Source organism: Hemicordylus capensis, chromosome 6 (genome assembly GCF_027244095.1).
Source record: "Hemicordylus capensis ecotype Gifberg chromosome 6, rHemCap1.1.pri, whole genome shotgun sequence".
In the NCBI taxonomy this organism is placed as follows: domain Eukaryota; kingdom Metazoa; phylum Chordata; class Lepidosauria; order Squamata; family Cordylidae; genus Hemicordylus; species Hemicordylus capensis.
The window spans coordinates 140,591,668-140,606,883 of NC_069662.1; the positions used below are offsets into that span (position 1 = coordinate 140,591,668).

General features: G+C 41.9%; 1 protein-coding gene across 1 annotated transcript in view; it reads right to left on the reverse strand.

Moving 5' to 3' along the window:
* Nucleotides 1–130: 130 nt before the first annotated feature.
* PIP4K2A (phosphatidylinositol-5-phosphate 4-kinase type 2 alpha) overlaps nucleotides 131–15,216 on the reverse strand; it is a 97,792-nt gene continuing 82,706 nt past the window's right edge. The window contains exons 9-10 of the mRNA XM_053265229.1: nucleotides 12,006–12,109; nucleotides 131–2,550 (exon numbers count right to left, since the gene is read on the reverse strand). Coding sequence (XP_053121204.1) covers nucleotides 2,470–2,550; nucleotides 12,006–12,109 — 185 coding nt within the window. The 3' untranslated portion in view covers nucleotides 131–2,469. The remainder of the gene's footprint in view (nucleotides 2,551–12,005; nucleotides 12,110–15,216) is intronic.

Sequence of the window (15,216 nt, forward strand, 5' to 3'; positions counted from 1 at the left end):
TTGTAAATCCAAGTGTAGAATGCTCTGCATTGAATGCAGACTCCCAATCGGAGCAGCGAGCGGGCGTATATCCAGCACCCAACATTTTCTGCTTGCACCCACAGTAAAACACAAAAAGGGACAAAGGATGTTCCTAGCAAGTCAAAGTGCTTTATTTTATAAAGCCTCACTTGTGTCTGGAGTGTGTTTTTAGAACTAGGTGATACAATGCAGGTCTTTCTCATCCTCTCTAAACAGTTTATCAACCGTAATGAGTGACAAAGACTGTTACAGACAAAAAAGAAAGGCTTTGTTGTTAGCTCATAAAAAAGCATATGCTAATTGGCCACGATGGAATATTTACTCTTAACGCAACGTGTACCTCTTTGCTTCCCAGTGGTATCCTTGCAGTCTCATCCTACCTAAGAAGCCACTATGAATTTGTAAGAAAGATAACATTCACATGGTGCCAGAGACAAAGGTGTGCGTGTATGGGGAAAGGAACAAAACAATAAAAATCAAGCCACAGTTAACTTAAATACATAAAAATACAGAATTTTACACATACATTACAGTACTGTTAACATCACTAGAAGGGTAACATAACCATGTTAAAAAAAGAAGAAGAACCATACAGAGTAAGAAGGATGGTATTGCCTTTGGCTGAAGAAGATAGCGACATCAGCTGCTATTTTATCTCTGAAGTCAACACTACATACATGATGCACAGCTGCAGCCTTAACAGCACTGGCATTTAAGTCATTGGAGAAGGCAACCTGGCACTCCTTGGATAAGTTAGAAGTTGCAGTGGGAAAGTGTGATTTATTTTTTCTGAGTTGCCTATCAATGTCTGTGTCAAATATTATTTTGTTTTAAAGGCACAATTGTAGCACAGTGTATAAGTACTGAATATATAGTTTTAAACATACCTAATTCTGTCCTTTCTTAAGCTTGCAACCTTTTGCCTGCAACACAGACTTAATTTTTTTTTAATGGTTAAAGGTGACAACACCTTTTAGGCAATTTATTGCACAACATAATTTGGAGAAACATAAAGCAAATAGAAAAGCCCACCTAAAATACCTCAAAACAACCTGATTGTTGTTAAAAAAAAAATTCTGTCATGGAGGTGAATGAAACATCCACTTGGGTACATTACTGCATGGTACACCTCAAGAAATTACTTCATCTGTACTGCAAAATAACTTTACATGTAAACTTTAGATTCACATACTGTGCACAAACTCAAAAGCATCCCTGTTTTCCTAGTAATGTAAACAGTAAAATTTAGGGCTTAAAAAAAGAGGAATAATTTTAATAAAATATTAAAAACAGCACAACAAGCATTTAAATGTCTTGTTTTTGATCAGTTAAAGATGAATAGGCTTTCCTATTCCTTTGTTCATGTGCTGGAAAATCCTACCACTGCCCAAAGACTATGCATTATTTTTTTAAGGGTACTTGAATTTTTTGGTAGCATAATCAATTCCTGTATGATAAACACAGTGTGTAAAATCTTCATGTAATCAGACAAGTAGTCCATTCCTGTGACCTCCCCACCAGTGTACCCTGTAACAGGGATTTCCTGATGTGGTTGACTACAACACCCAGCATCCCCAGCTGCCACAGTCTTTGGCTGGGGATTATGGGTGTTGTAGTCAACCACATCTGGGAATCCCTGTTAAAGGGATTTAAAGACACTGCTCCCTCCACCCCTAGAAATACAAGTTTACCCTTGGCAAACACACACACAGCATGATTATGGTGTTAGATCTTGGTAAAACAAGAGACAAATCTCCAAATTGCTGGAAGCAAATTTCCTGTTGTGACACGTCAATTGAAAAAGAGAGAGAGGGAGTGAAAATAAGATGCCAACAGGAAAGCTTCCAGCACATGGAACTTATTATGTTACCATTATTCTTAAGGAGTGCCAACATGCAGGGGCGTTACATGTAACATTCGCAATAAGGTCACAGTCGTCATCACCACCAATACTGTCTTGCACCTTTCAGTTCAAAATATAAACTGGTCTACAGTTTACAGTTTGATGCCAGTATGAAATTAACATGCATATACTCCTTCCTTCTCCCCCCCCACCCACCGCCCCACTTCCTTTTGCCCATTCATTCCACCTTCAGCTAGAATCCACGGAGTGTTGCTGCAATGCACGCCGAGTAAAAAGCTGATCTATTTTAATTGGTGAATTTATATTTGTAATTTTGTTTTGCATACTCACACGCACACACACACACACGCGCGCACGCACACATCAGAAATAGCTAGAACTATGCTGGGCATAATCAGGCAGCTGTTAAAGCGAGAATTTCACCCCAGTTGGTCATCTTTGCCAGCAGATGTAAACAAGGGGGCTGCCGCCTTCTGCGAGAGAGCACTTGAGTTTTCCTTTTAAGAAGAAGCTTTTATCCCTTACACACTTGTAGCCATCGCTGCTATTCCAAGACCTTGTATCTGTCCAATAAACATGAGAGGTTACGTCAAGATGTTGGCAATAAAGTCCAAGAACCGCTTTGAATACTGTTCGGGGTTAACTGTTGAAATCTCTGCACCAGCCTGAAAGGCGAGAGGAGAAAGAGAAGCAGGTTAGATTCAAGCCTACAGAAAGTCTGTGATCACTTAGAGGAGGGGCACGCAACCCTTGGAAGTCCAGCTGTCGCTGCTGCCTACAACTCCTATCATTCCCAATCACAATTTATTTTGGCTGGGGATGGTGGGAGTTTTGGTTCAACAACAGCTGGCGTGCCAAAGTTGCCTACTCCTGCCTTAGAGTCTAATTGGCTTAAGCTCTCAAGCCAAGTTGTATGTCCACTGGATGCATGAAGTGGGCTGAGAATTTGTACTATATGTGTGTGTGTGTCAATGTAAATATTAACACAGTCAACAAGGTGGGGAGGAGAGCTGGTCTTGTGACAGTGAGCATAAATTGTGCCCTTTGCTAAGCAGGGTCTGCCTTGGTTTGCATTTGGATGGATGACTACAAGTGAGCACTGTAAGATATTCCCCTTAGGGAATAGAGCCATAATTCAGTGGAAGAGCATTTGCATGCTTGCATGCAGAAGGTCTCAGGTTCACCTTCTGGTATCTCCAGGTAGGGCTGGGGGAGACTCCTGCCCGAAACCTTGCAAAGCCACTGCTAATCAGTGTAGACAATAATCTAGAATAGTGATTTATCATAGCAATAGCAATAGCAATAGCAATAGCACTTACATTTATATACCGCTCTATAGCCGGAGCTCTCTAAGCGGTTTACAATGATTTAGCATATTGCCCCCAACATTCTGGGTACTCATTTTACCGACCTCGGAAGGATGGAAGGCTGAGTCAACCTTGAGCCCCTGGTCAGGATTGAACTTGTAACCTTCTGGTTACAGGGCGGCAGTTTTACCACTGCGCCACCAGGGGCTCTCTGAGGGGGAGGGCTTGAATGATGTATGCACAGAACTTCTGGCAACCAATTCTAACTTATTAGCACAGACAATGCATGTCCCATCTGATCTGGTCAAATTCCTACCTATGGACAATTGTCCCTCCCACAATGGATCCACATCTATACTCGAGGGTGATGACTTGAGCTCTGATTTGGGCAGAAATTCTGTTATGCAAGCTACAGTGGCCAATTATAGCCCTGAGGATCTTGCTTCGAATGCCTCTTACAATCCAAAAATGATGGCTGAACCATTACAGGCACTTTTACATCCTCCAGTAACAAATATGGGTACGTTTCAGAGCAAGGCATTATCCCTATAGTTGGATATTCCCAGTGAACTGCCTATTCAATCAGCCGACCCAACGGTTCTATCTGCGGGGGTAATACAGGATTATTTTTAAGGTGATCCATCAAATTGTTTCTATGGCAACTTTAAAGGCTGACTCTTCACTTGATATGGTCTCTGTAGTGGTCTGGGAGCTGGATTCAAGAGCCCACCACAGATCTTGTATGACTTGTGGAACTCTATACCTGTTAAGTCAATGGCCCAGGAGTTATATGAAGCTCACTTTATTGATGTTGCTAGTCCATTCTTTGGGAATCTAACAGGAGGCCGACTTATCAAATCATTACTCTTTTGAACATCTTAGACACATTTCTCATTCAATCCTGTCTGCAGAGATGGAGCTTGAGGCATCTTTATCCCACCCAACTGCTAATCAGGAAGACGGTGTTGGTGGTGCATTGCCCCACGATCCTGAGGCATGACATTATAATCATTATTTTAGTGTCACCCAAATTGACATGGAATATTGCAGGATGGTCTGACAAGAAGAATTCTTGTACCTTTACTACATATTTATCTGGGTTCGCTATTATATTGATCCAGGAGACTTGGATGGTAACTGATATTGAACTAGAAGGTTTTGGTTATTACAGGTTGAAGGCTAACCCCACAGAAACCAAGGACAGAGCTAAAGACGGCTTGGGTTTGCTTATCTTTACGAAACTGTGGAGGGAAGTGTTAGAACTTGAATATTACTTTTCTTCTTCTAAAAGCTATTAAGTTTGCTGGTTGTAATTCATTGATCATTAATGTTTATTCCCCCCACTGACCCCCCCCCCCACTGCAATCTGGAACCAAAGCTATATGGAGAGGTTTTGAGGCTGATGTTCATAATCTTCTTATGATGTTTCAAAATTCTTATGAATTCAAAGCTGGCAATTTGAATGCTAGACTCGGTCCGAATGATGTTACTTTATATATAATCTATCAGAGATATCCTCCAGAAAGGGACTGCCCCACCACCACTGCATGCCCTTCAAACATGTCAGTCCAAAGAGCAAGTTAGTAATCTTGAAGTCCTTTGTCTGACCAACCTAATGAGCTCTTTGGGTTCTTTGTGATGAGTGGGCAATGGAAGATTCAAGAGAGGGGGAGTTTACTCAGTGGGCAAGGACAAGGGCGAATGTTAGAGATTATATTATTGTTTCACATAATTTACTGAATTTGTTGCACCAATTTAAGACAGACAGTCAAGTAGATGGTGACCATCTTCCCTTGGTCCTTTCCTTGAAACCCTTTGGAGGATATATATCAGATTACCCTCAGAGACAGTGACAGGTTTACTAGAATGAAATGACCCAGCTAGACGAACAGTTTAGGGCGGAGTTGTTCTCAGATAATTTATTATAGCATCAATCTACCCTAACTGAGCACACTAGTGACAGAGTATTTGACCAGTTTTAGACCCTTATTCAGTCAATTCAACAGCCCCTTGCCCAATGTGCTATGAATAGGCCCAGTGGGTGTGGGTACAGTACCAATGGGTAGTTTGAACAAGATTGCCTTAACACAAAGAAGGCCTTTAAAAAGGTCTTATTATAGAACAACATATACTTGATCAGACAAAAACAATACAAAGTATTAATAAAAACAAGAGAGAGAGTTGCACTTAGGAAACCTGGGAGGGATTATGAGTCACCTCTAGGATTAATTACACAACTACCTTTTGGAATATAGTATCTTCTCATTCCTCTAGCAGGGGCCCTGGAATGGGATGTCACATCCCTGCAGAGGTGTGGGTAACCCACTTGAGGGCTTTGTATATGGCATCTGTTTTTGACAAAATGCCCTTATTGCCTCATCTGGAACCTCTACCAATTTGGCCTCCAGTTTCCATCAAGGTGGTCACTAATTTAGTAACCCAACTTAAATTGAGTATGACCCCAGATCTGGATCAGATCCCTCCTGAGAATACTGAATAGAATATTGAATGGTGGGCCCCTGTACTTGCAAGCCTTTTAACTCATATTGATCAATCTGCCTGTATCCCGGAGGAGTGGGGTACAACCATGATGGTTCCCATTTATAAGAAAGGCCAGTGTTCCAACCCTTCTGATTATCGACCAATCCATTTCCTGAGCATTATCAGCAAATTATATTCTAGACCCCTATATGGTAAACTTATGGATTAAGTTTAGAGAACATACTTAGGGAGCAATAGGCGGGGTTCAGGACCGGTCAGTTGACTCTTGATCAGGCTTTGGTATTACAAAATCTGGCCGAAAAGTATTCAGCCTTTATTGATTTTAAGGCAGCATTAGTTTCCATTCCTAGGGAGCGTCTGTGGAGTAAATTTGCTAACCCCTCTATTGATCATCGGTTGCTTCTTCTTATTCAATGCTGCATGAGAACACCTCGCTTAGAGTGAGAAGTAGCGCTCAAGGCACTTGACCGAGTCTTTACCCACACAGAAGGGAGTCAAGCAAGGATGCATTCTCCACATGGCTTTTCAATTTGTATATAAACTCCCTTACTGAATGTATGGTCTGTCCTGATTTCTATCCTCTCAAACTAGCCAGTAAATCTATTTTGATACTACTTTATGCCGATGTGCAGTTATTTTATCTAGAACACCTGTTGGTGTGAGAAGAGCTTTACACAGGCTAGCTCAATATGGTGAAGTAGAGCACCTATCCATAAATGTTCAAAAGTCTAAGATTATGGTCTTTGCGGGGGGGGACCCCTCAGCAGCATGTTTGGTAGATTAATGGGGTGGTAATTGATCAAGGAAGGACTTATAAATATTGGGGAGTGGTCTTCTATGAAAACAGTTCTTGGGGGGCTCATTGTGAGCATGTTGCAACTAATGCCCAGGAGAGTGCCTCTGCTATATTAAAGGTCCCCTCCCCCCACCCACAGAGGTGGTATACTGGCTATAATCAAGGTTTACAAGGCAAAAGTGCTTTCTCATCAGCTGTATGGTACTGCTATCCGTGCTGTTCGTAATTTTAAACAGATGAAGTCCAATCCAAATTTCTGCATGCTATGTTCTTGGTCCCTAGATGAGTGCCCAATACCATTTTACAGCTGGAGGCTGGCCTAACAAGAGTGGAGGGCCAAGGCTTGGCTGTCTGTATTTAACCTTTGGCTTAAAATTAGCTTTTGCCACAAAGGCCTAGCTCCTCTTGTTTTGGAAGATGGTTTCCAATCTAGCATTTATGATATGCTGGCCAAGCACAGGTTTTCATTCCAATTTTTATTGCCATTGGGATGTGGTGCTGCTAAAGGACTTATAAAACAACGCACAGTGGACATTGAAAAGCAGAGTGGTTTGGGACTGATCTCTGCAATACATTTTCCTGGTAGCTTCCCAAATTATCCTGCACCAGCTCATTATGTAATGAGACTAACTATTCCATCTCAAAGAAGGGTCTTTTCCCTTGCATGATTTAATGCACTTACATCTGAGGTGTTGGAGGCCAGGTATCAAAAAATTCTCTTTATATTTATAGCCAAATATTCCCTTGTGGGCAGGCTATTGAGTCTGTGACCCATGTTCTTTTATATTAGTCACTTTATAGACACATTTGTATTTCTCTTCTTTCCCCTCTCTTATTAAATATGCCTTATAGAACAGATGATGAATACACCTCTTTCTTTTGATTGCTTTAATAACATATGAATAGTCCTGCTGGATCAGGCCCAAGACCCATCTAGTCCAGCGCCCTGTTTCACACAGTGGCCCACTAGGTGCTGTTGGGAAGCCCACAGGCAAATGCTGAGAGCATGCCCTCTCTCCTGCAATTACTCTCTGCAAATGGCATTCAGAGGCATCCCGCCTGAGGCTGGAGGTGGCCTATAGCCCTCCAACTAATAGCCATTGATAGACCTCTCCTCCACGACCCCTGCTAACCTGGCAAAGAGGCACCTTTTAAACGTGGTGATTCTCTTTATTTAGCAGGGGGAGAGTAACTGGCCCTCTCCACCCCCAGCACAGTACTTTCGGTGACTGTTGCTGGTGTCTATCTTGTGTTTCTTTTTAGATTGTGAGCCCTTTGGGGACAGGGATCCATCTTATTTATTGATTATTTATCTGTGTAAACTGCCCTGAGCCATTTTTGGAAGGGCGGTATAGAAATCGAATGAATGAATGAAGTAATCCAAAGCCCTCTTAAAACCATCCAGGTAGTTGGCTGCCACCACATCCTGTGGCAGAGAATTCCACAAGTTGATTATGCATTGTGTGGAAAAGTACTTCCTTTTGTCAGTCCTAAATTTCTTGGCAATTAGTTTCATGGGATGACTCCTGGTTTTAGCGTTATGCAAGAAGGAGAAAAATTTCTATCCACTTTCTCCACACCATACATTATTTTATAGACCTCTGTCATGTCTCCCCTCAGTCTTTTTTCTACACTAAAAAGCACCAGATGCTGTAGCCTTGCCTTGTAAGGAAGGTGCTCTAGCCCCTGATCACCTTGGTTGCCCTCCTCTGCACCTTTTCTAGTTCTGCAATGTCCTCCTTAAGGTATGGTGACTAGAACTGTGTGCAGTACTCCAAGTGTAGCCACACAATAGTTTTGTATGAGGGCATTATAATATTAGCAGTTTTGTTTTCAATCCCCTTCCTAATGATCCCTAGAATGCAACTGGCCTTTTTCACAGCTGCCGCACATTGAATTGATGCTTTCAATGAACTGTCCACCAGTCAGTCACCAACAGTTCAGATCCCATCAGCATATATGTGAAGTTTTGCCCCAATATGAATCACTTTACACTTGCTAACACTGAACCACATTTGCCATTTTATTGCCCACGCCCCCAGTTTGGAGAGACCGTTTTGGAGCCCCTCACAATCTCTTTTGGATTTCACTACCCTAAATAGTTTGGTGTTATCTGCAAATGTGGCTACCTCGCTGCTTACCCCAACTTCTAGGTCATGTATAAATAAATTTAAAAAGCACTGGTCCCAGTAGAGATCCCTGGGGGATCCCTTTCTACCTATAACACAGTGTGTGGCCAAATTCTGTGCAGCTCCATGTAAGGTTAGGTCTGAGCTGATTTGAGTTGTACTTAGTAGTACTATGTAGACTCTCATAGAACTATTTGTACTACTTATACTATGCTCTGTTCTGTTTTTGTGTTGTTGAGTCTAAAACCATAATAACATATTCATTCCTTGACTGAGCTAGAATGCCATGGTCTGACTCAGTATAAGGCAGCTTCCTATGTTCCATAAATTGGGCTGAGAAGTAGTACTAGATGTATGTGCCAATATAAATCACACACAAGGTACACTGAAGGAATAGTACTGTTATCAAGATGAAAACGGAAAAAAGTGACACATATCCAGATCTACTGATTAAAGTTTCATATGCCAATTCAATCCAAGCCCCTCTTTACTTGCCCCCATCCTTCTGGCTTCTTCCATACTGTTTTACATCAAAGGGAGGGGCAGGTATGTACACACACACACACACACACACACACACACACTCCTCCCTTTGTTGTAAAACATTATGAAAGCAGCTGGAAGGATGGGGGCAGCTAAGAAGGCCTTTGATTAGACTGGCATGTGAAACTTTAATCAGTCGATCTGGATACGTATCCTATTTATTCTTTATTTATTACATTTATATCCCACTCCATGCAGACACCTCTGGACAGTGTACAGCAGCAAAAATAAAACCTGCGAGTCAGTCCTTTAGAAACCATCATTACAGAACATTTTAAACACAATTTAAAACCATTAACAATTTAAAACATTTAACAGAGTTTAAAAACCCTGGAAGGCCAGGCCAAACATATGGATTTTAAGGGCTCTCCTGAAGGCCAGCAATGAACTCAAGCTACGGATTTCTGTCGGGAGTGCATTCCACAGCCCAGCAGCTGTAAAGCTCCGGAGCCCACAGAAGGCCCACCTCTGAGGCACCGCCAGACATTTATTTGCTACATTTTTATACCACCTTTCTATCTTGACAGGGGCACCCAAAGCAGTTTACAATATTAAAATAAGTAAAATACAAAAGATCAATAAAACGTCTCAGGCTGTCGGTCTTTTCAGGGGCTGAGGACAAGAGCTCCCTGGCCTGGGCGCCTCGTTTCTTGCCTTCCTCTCAGGGCACAGTTCCGGTGGTAACTGGAAACAGACCTCCTCAGATGACCTTAAGGTACGGTGTGGATCATGCAGAAGGCAGTGCTCTCTAAGGTAACCTGGATCTAAGCTGTTGATGGCTTCAAAGGTAAAAACCAGCACTTTGTGTTTTGCCTGGAAACATATTGGCAGCCAGTGCAACTGTTTTAAAACAGGTATAATATGGTCTCTCTGGGTTACCCCAGAGACCAGTCTGGCTGCCGCATATTGAACTAACTGAAGTTTCTGAACTATGTACAATGGCAGCCCCATGTAGAGTGCATTGCAATAGACAGGCCTTGAGGGTATCAGCTGATGTACCACTGTTTGAGGTCATCCTCTCCAATAATGGATGCAGCTGTCAAATCAGCCAGAGCTGGTAAAACACACTTCTGGCCATAGCCTCCTCCTGAGATACCTGGGTCCAAGAGTACTCCCACGCTGTGTGCCTGTTCTTTCTGGGGGAGTGTAACCCCATCCAGTACAGGAAGCTCCAACTCATCCCTCAGATTCCGATCTCTCATGATGAGCACCTCTGTCTTGCTTGGGTTCAGTTTCAATTTGTTATCCCTCATCCAGTCCATTACTGCCTATAGGCAGGTATTTACGGAATGAATGCCATTTCCTGATGATGAAGATGACAAGGAGAAGTAGATTTGGGTGTCATCAGCATACTGATAACATCCTTCACCAAATCTCCTGATGACCTCACCCAGTGGTTTCATGTAGATATTAAAAAGAGTTGGTGACAGAATGGAAGCCTGAGGGACTCCATATAACAGCTCCTGTTTTGAGGAGCAACTGTCACCAAGCTCCACAATCTGGAATCTACCCAAGAGATAGGAGCAGAACCACTGCAAAGAAGTGCCCCCTATCCCCAACTCCCCCAGGCAAACTGGAAGGATGCCATGGTCAATAGTACTGAACTGCCACCGAGAGATCCAAAAGAACCAGCAGAGTCATACTCCCTTTGTTGATTCCCTGGTAAAGGTCATCCATCAGGCCGACTAAGGCTGTCTCAACCCCATAGCCAGCTCTAAAGCCAGTTTGAAATGGGTCTAGATCAGTCCTGCTCAACTTAGCCCCCCCAGCTGTTTTTGAACTACAACCCATGATCCCCAGCCACAGTTGCCAATAGCCAGGGATTAAGGAAATTGTAGGCCAACATCTGCAGGAGGGCCAAAATTGAGCAATCCTGGTCTAAATAATCAGGTTTCCTCCAAAACTGCCTGGAGGTGGTGGGCCACCACCCTCTCAATCACATTGCCCAACCAAGGGAGATTGGAGACTGGCCTATAACTATCCATCACTAAGGAATCCAGGGAAGGCTTCTTAAGAAGTTTCCATCTTGATAGCAGTACTAATCCTTCAGCATATCATAAGGGGAAAAAATGAAAAATATTTATATACCACTTTTCAACAAACGTTTCCCAAAGTGGTTTACATAGCTAGCTAGCTAGGCTCCCTGTCTCCAAAGGGCTCACAATCTAAAAAAGAAACATAAGATAGACACCAGCAACAGCCACTGGAAGGATGCTGTGCTGGGCCTGGATAGAGTCAGTTACTCTCCCCCTGCTCAATGAAGAGAATCACCACTAAAAAAGTTCCTCTTTGGCTCAGTTAGCAGGGGGACTGCTAACTCTTTGCTCAGTTACCATAACCCTTATGTGTGATATTTATATTGACACATATATAGTCAAATGAAAATATCTGTATCTAGTATGGCCCCGAGAGAAGCTTTGCAGTCTGGGGACTTGTATGGCTATCCTCTCTATTCCTTCACTAAAATGTAGTTGAGTATGCTTTTGTAATGATAAGTTCGTCAACCGTTTTTATATTTTTACACAAAATAGCTCTGATGGTAAAGCCTCTTGCTTTAACAAAGCATTCTTACAAAACAAACAAATATAATACATATATTAAATATAAACAAACTGCTGGGAAATGCAGTCACAGATCTTCTGCATGTTTTGACCCTGGAATCTGGGAAAAGGGAGAATGGAGGCCAATTTCTAAAGCAAGGGTAGACAACCATGGTGCTGCCGCTGTTGATGAATTACAACTCCCAACATCCCCAGCAACAGCACTAAGGTTGCCTATCCCTGTTCTAAAGGCTGATACTTGGACAATGATGGAATTGAACCATGCACATCAGTGATACTCACGCCATGTTTGACTGTTTTTGCAGCATGGGCAGCCTTCTTTTTTGCATCATAATGGGTAAGAATATCAATAATGGCCATAAAGTATACCTCCTTCCTAGGTGCATCTGCACAAAGAGAGAATTTGTATGAGTAAGCCACATATGTATTGATAGGAAGGAGATTAACATATCACTAGAAGGAAGTCGAATACAACTGAACAATTATGACTCTTAACTGGCCAAGAGAAACCTATTAACACAACTCCTCATGTCTATAGTGGCAAGAAGAGGTTCCCACAGGTAGTAAGAAAAATGCTTTAGAATTCTAACACTCCTCCTCATTGCTCAAGCACCAACTCCCATAATCTCTCGCAATGCAAGAAAGTGATCTCTTGGCAATGGCTTTGTGAGTACATCTGATAACATCTTCTCCGTTGGGCAGTGTTTCAACTCCAGGAGACCCTTTTCTCATACATAATAGTATTTTATCTCAATATACTTTGTTCTGGATTTTGTCTTCTCCATTTGTGAAATTAAAATAAAACTTTGTCCTCAAACAATTCAGTTGGTTTTGGTCCATCAGCTCCAAAGTCTTGCAACGATTTGTGTATCCATGCCATTTCCTGGCAAGCCTGATTGGCTGATACATATTCCACTTCTGTAGAGGAAAGAGCAATAGTGTTTTGCTTTTGACTGCACCAACTAGTCACTCTACCTCTACAAGAGAACAGGTATCCACTTATGGGTTTACGATCTGTTCTATTTTCTGCCCGGTCTGCATCCACATAACACTCTAGTCTAGGATTACTACTTGCTGGCAATTTACGTTTTAAGTGAGTTGTATCTTTAAGGTGCCTATCCAGTCTTAACTGCAATCCAGTCATTTTTGGCAGATCACTTTCCTGCTTAAAATTTGCATAGCCCCAGCAATGTTACTCTGGCAATATATAGAAGTTTCCAAATTGCTTCCCTATATTGCCCACTGTCTGAAAAAAGCTCATTGTTTGCATCTTGCCTGAAGAAGTTAGCTTCCATTGGAGTGCTGACTTCCTTAGCATCTGTAAGACCCAGATGTTCTAAAAGATCTTTTATCTTTTGTTTCTGATTAAGGAGATAACCTCCATCATGTTCTCTTTCTATTTCCTCCTCACACCCCTCAACAGGAATAAGCTAAGGAAACAAAACCAGTAGCAGAAGGTGGCCTTTGACCCTACTAGATCGGTCTGAAAACCCCCTAACCTAAAAGGACACAGAGGCAAGGTGGGACCAGACACATGGGCCAACATCCTGACTAAAAGCTTTGTGTGGATGCACACTTGCAGCTGCAGCATCCCTGCTTCTGAAGTATTGATGATTGGGCCGGGGACAATTTTTAGCCTACCTTCCAGTAGGCTTATGAGATCACCCAGAATTTTGTGTGTCTGTGTGTCCCACTCCCCCACCCCCATCAACTTTGCAATGCCTGGACCAATATGAACCAAATCAGGTACAGTTGTAGGGACACATAGACACACCTCAATGGCAGTTTGTGATGATGTCATTCACTCCAATTCAAGATGGCAGCTACATGAACATTTGAGGCGCACATAGGCTAACTTGTGAGCCACCTAACCAATATGAACCAAATTTGCTACAGATGTAGGGATATGTAGGGATGCCCCAATGATGTAGTTTGTGATGATGTCATCCCCCTTATCCAAGATGGTGGGCACATGAACATTTGAGGCACAACTTGTTGACTTCAATCTGAACCACTGTCCACTTGTAGGGACAGTGAAAGTAGGCAGATTAGTTCTTCCTAGAGCAACTTATTCATTTACTGTATTTACCTGAATCCAAAACCAGGTTTCCCCCAAGTTTTTTTGATATTAGAAATCAGGAGGTTGTCTTGAATTCAGAGTCCTGTTCCTTTTGAATAAATGCAGATATAACCTATATTTAATTTCTACTTTTAAAGGGTGTTTTAAATTCAGAGTCACCTTAGATTTCAGTAAATACCATATTTTTTTCTACCAGAAGCTCTCCAACCAATGTGCAATTATGCCCCTAAGAATCACGCATCCCTCAGGGACATAACAGCGTGTTTTTTAAAAGCACCTCTGGGGAAGACGAAATCAGCGGAAACTGCCTCCACTCTGCACACAAGCTTCAGAAGCAGGAATGCTACCGCTGCAGTCCTGAATCTTTTGGTTAGACACATGCAACTTTAGTCAGGATGTAGGCCATAGAACATTGTCCACTTGTTTTCACACACAGCTGCACTGGTTCCCAGTCTGTTTCTGGATCCAAGTGAAAGCGCTGGTTCTGATGTGAAAACCCTACCTGCAATAGGGCCTTATTTGTTGTGGAGCCTCCTTTGAGCTGCTGTCTTCAGAAAGGCCTGCCTGGTTCTCAGCTTTTGCTCCCAGGTATTTATGCACCTAGGCTTTTCAGTGAAACAGGACTGAGGTTCTATTCTGGCTGTGGTTGTTGGCTACTACTATTGTTTTATTGATGTTTGTTTAAAATTGTTTTCATGTACATTGTTTTGTGAAGTAGGTACCTGAAAAGAGGTTTAAAAACTTCTAATACACAAAAGTGCTTGTGCTCGTGCCTGCAGTGCAAATGGCAATGATAACTTATTTTACAAATACTTTTAATACTCAAAATAGATCTGCTTTTCTCCACTCCTTATTTTGCATACCTCAAGCTTGGTTCATCTAGCCATATACACAGTGTAGTTTCTCATATTAATTTGTCCTTGGAAAGGAAATCTGGAACTGAGTTTTGAGTTGCCAAATGTTTTAAAGCCTTTAAAATATGTGTCAAAGCAATGATAGTTTCTTTTGGTAAGCTGTGCTGGGAGTATTGGTTTATTCAGCAGCATAAACAAAAACAGTGGCTGACATCCTGACTAAATTTACTCAAGGAAGTCCCCCAAAATTAAAAAAGACAAGTTAGGCATACCGAACTTGTTATCCTTTTCATTTCAATGGGACTTCCTTGAATAAATTTAGTCAGGATGTCAGCCGGAGAACTAAACAGATTTTTCAGGTCAAAAGCAAAAACCATTTGTAATACAGTATTTGATTGTTTTACTCTTGGACTACCTTTACAGATCGACTATTCAACTTTAGGTGTGCCAAATAAATAAATCCAAAAATTCCTATTCCAATGAGCAATTGATATTTTATAATTTACTTCTTGCCTTTATGTGGTTTCTCTTTTAAAACCACATTTTCTTTTAAAGTCTT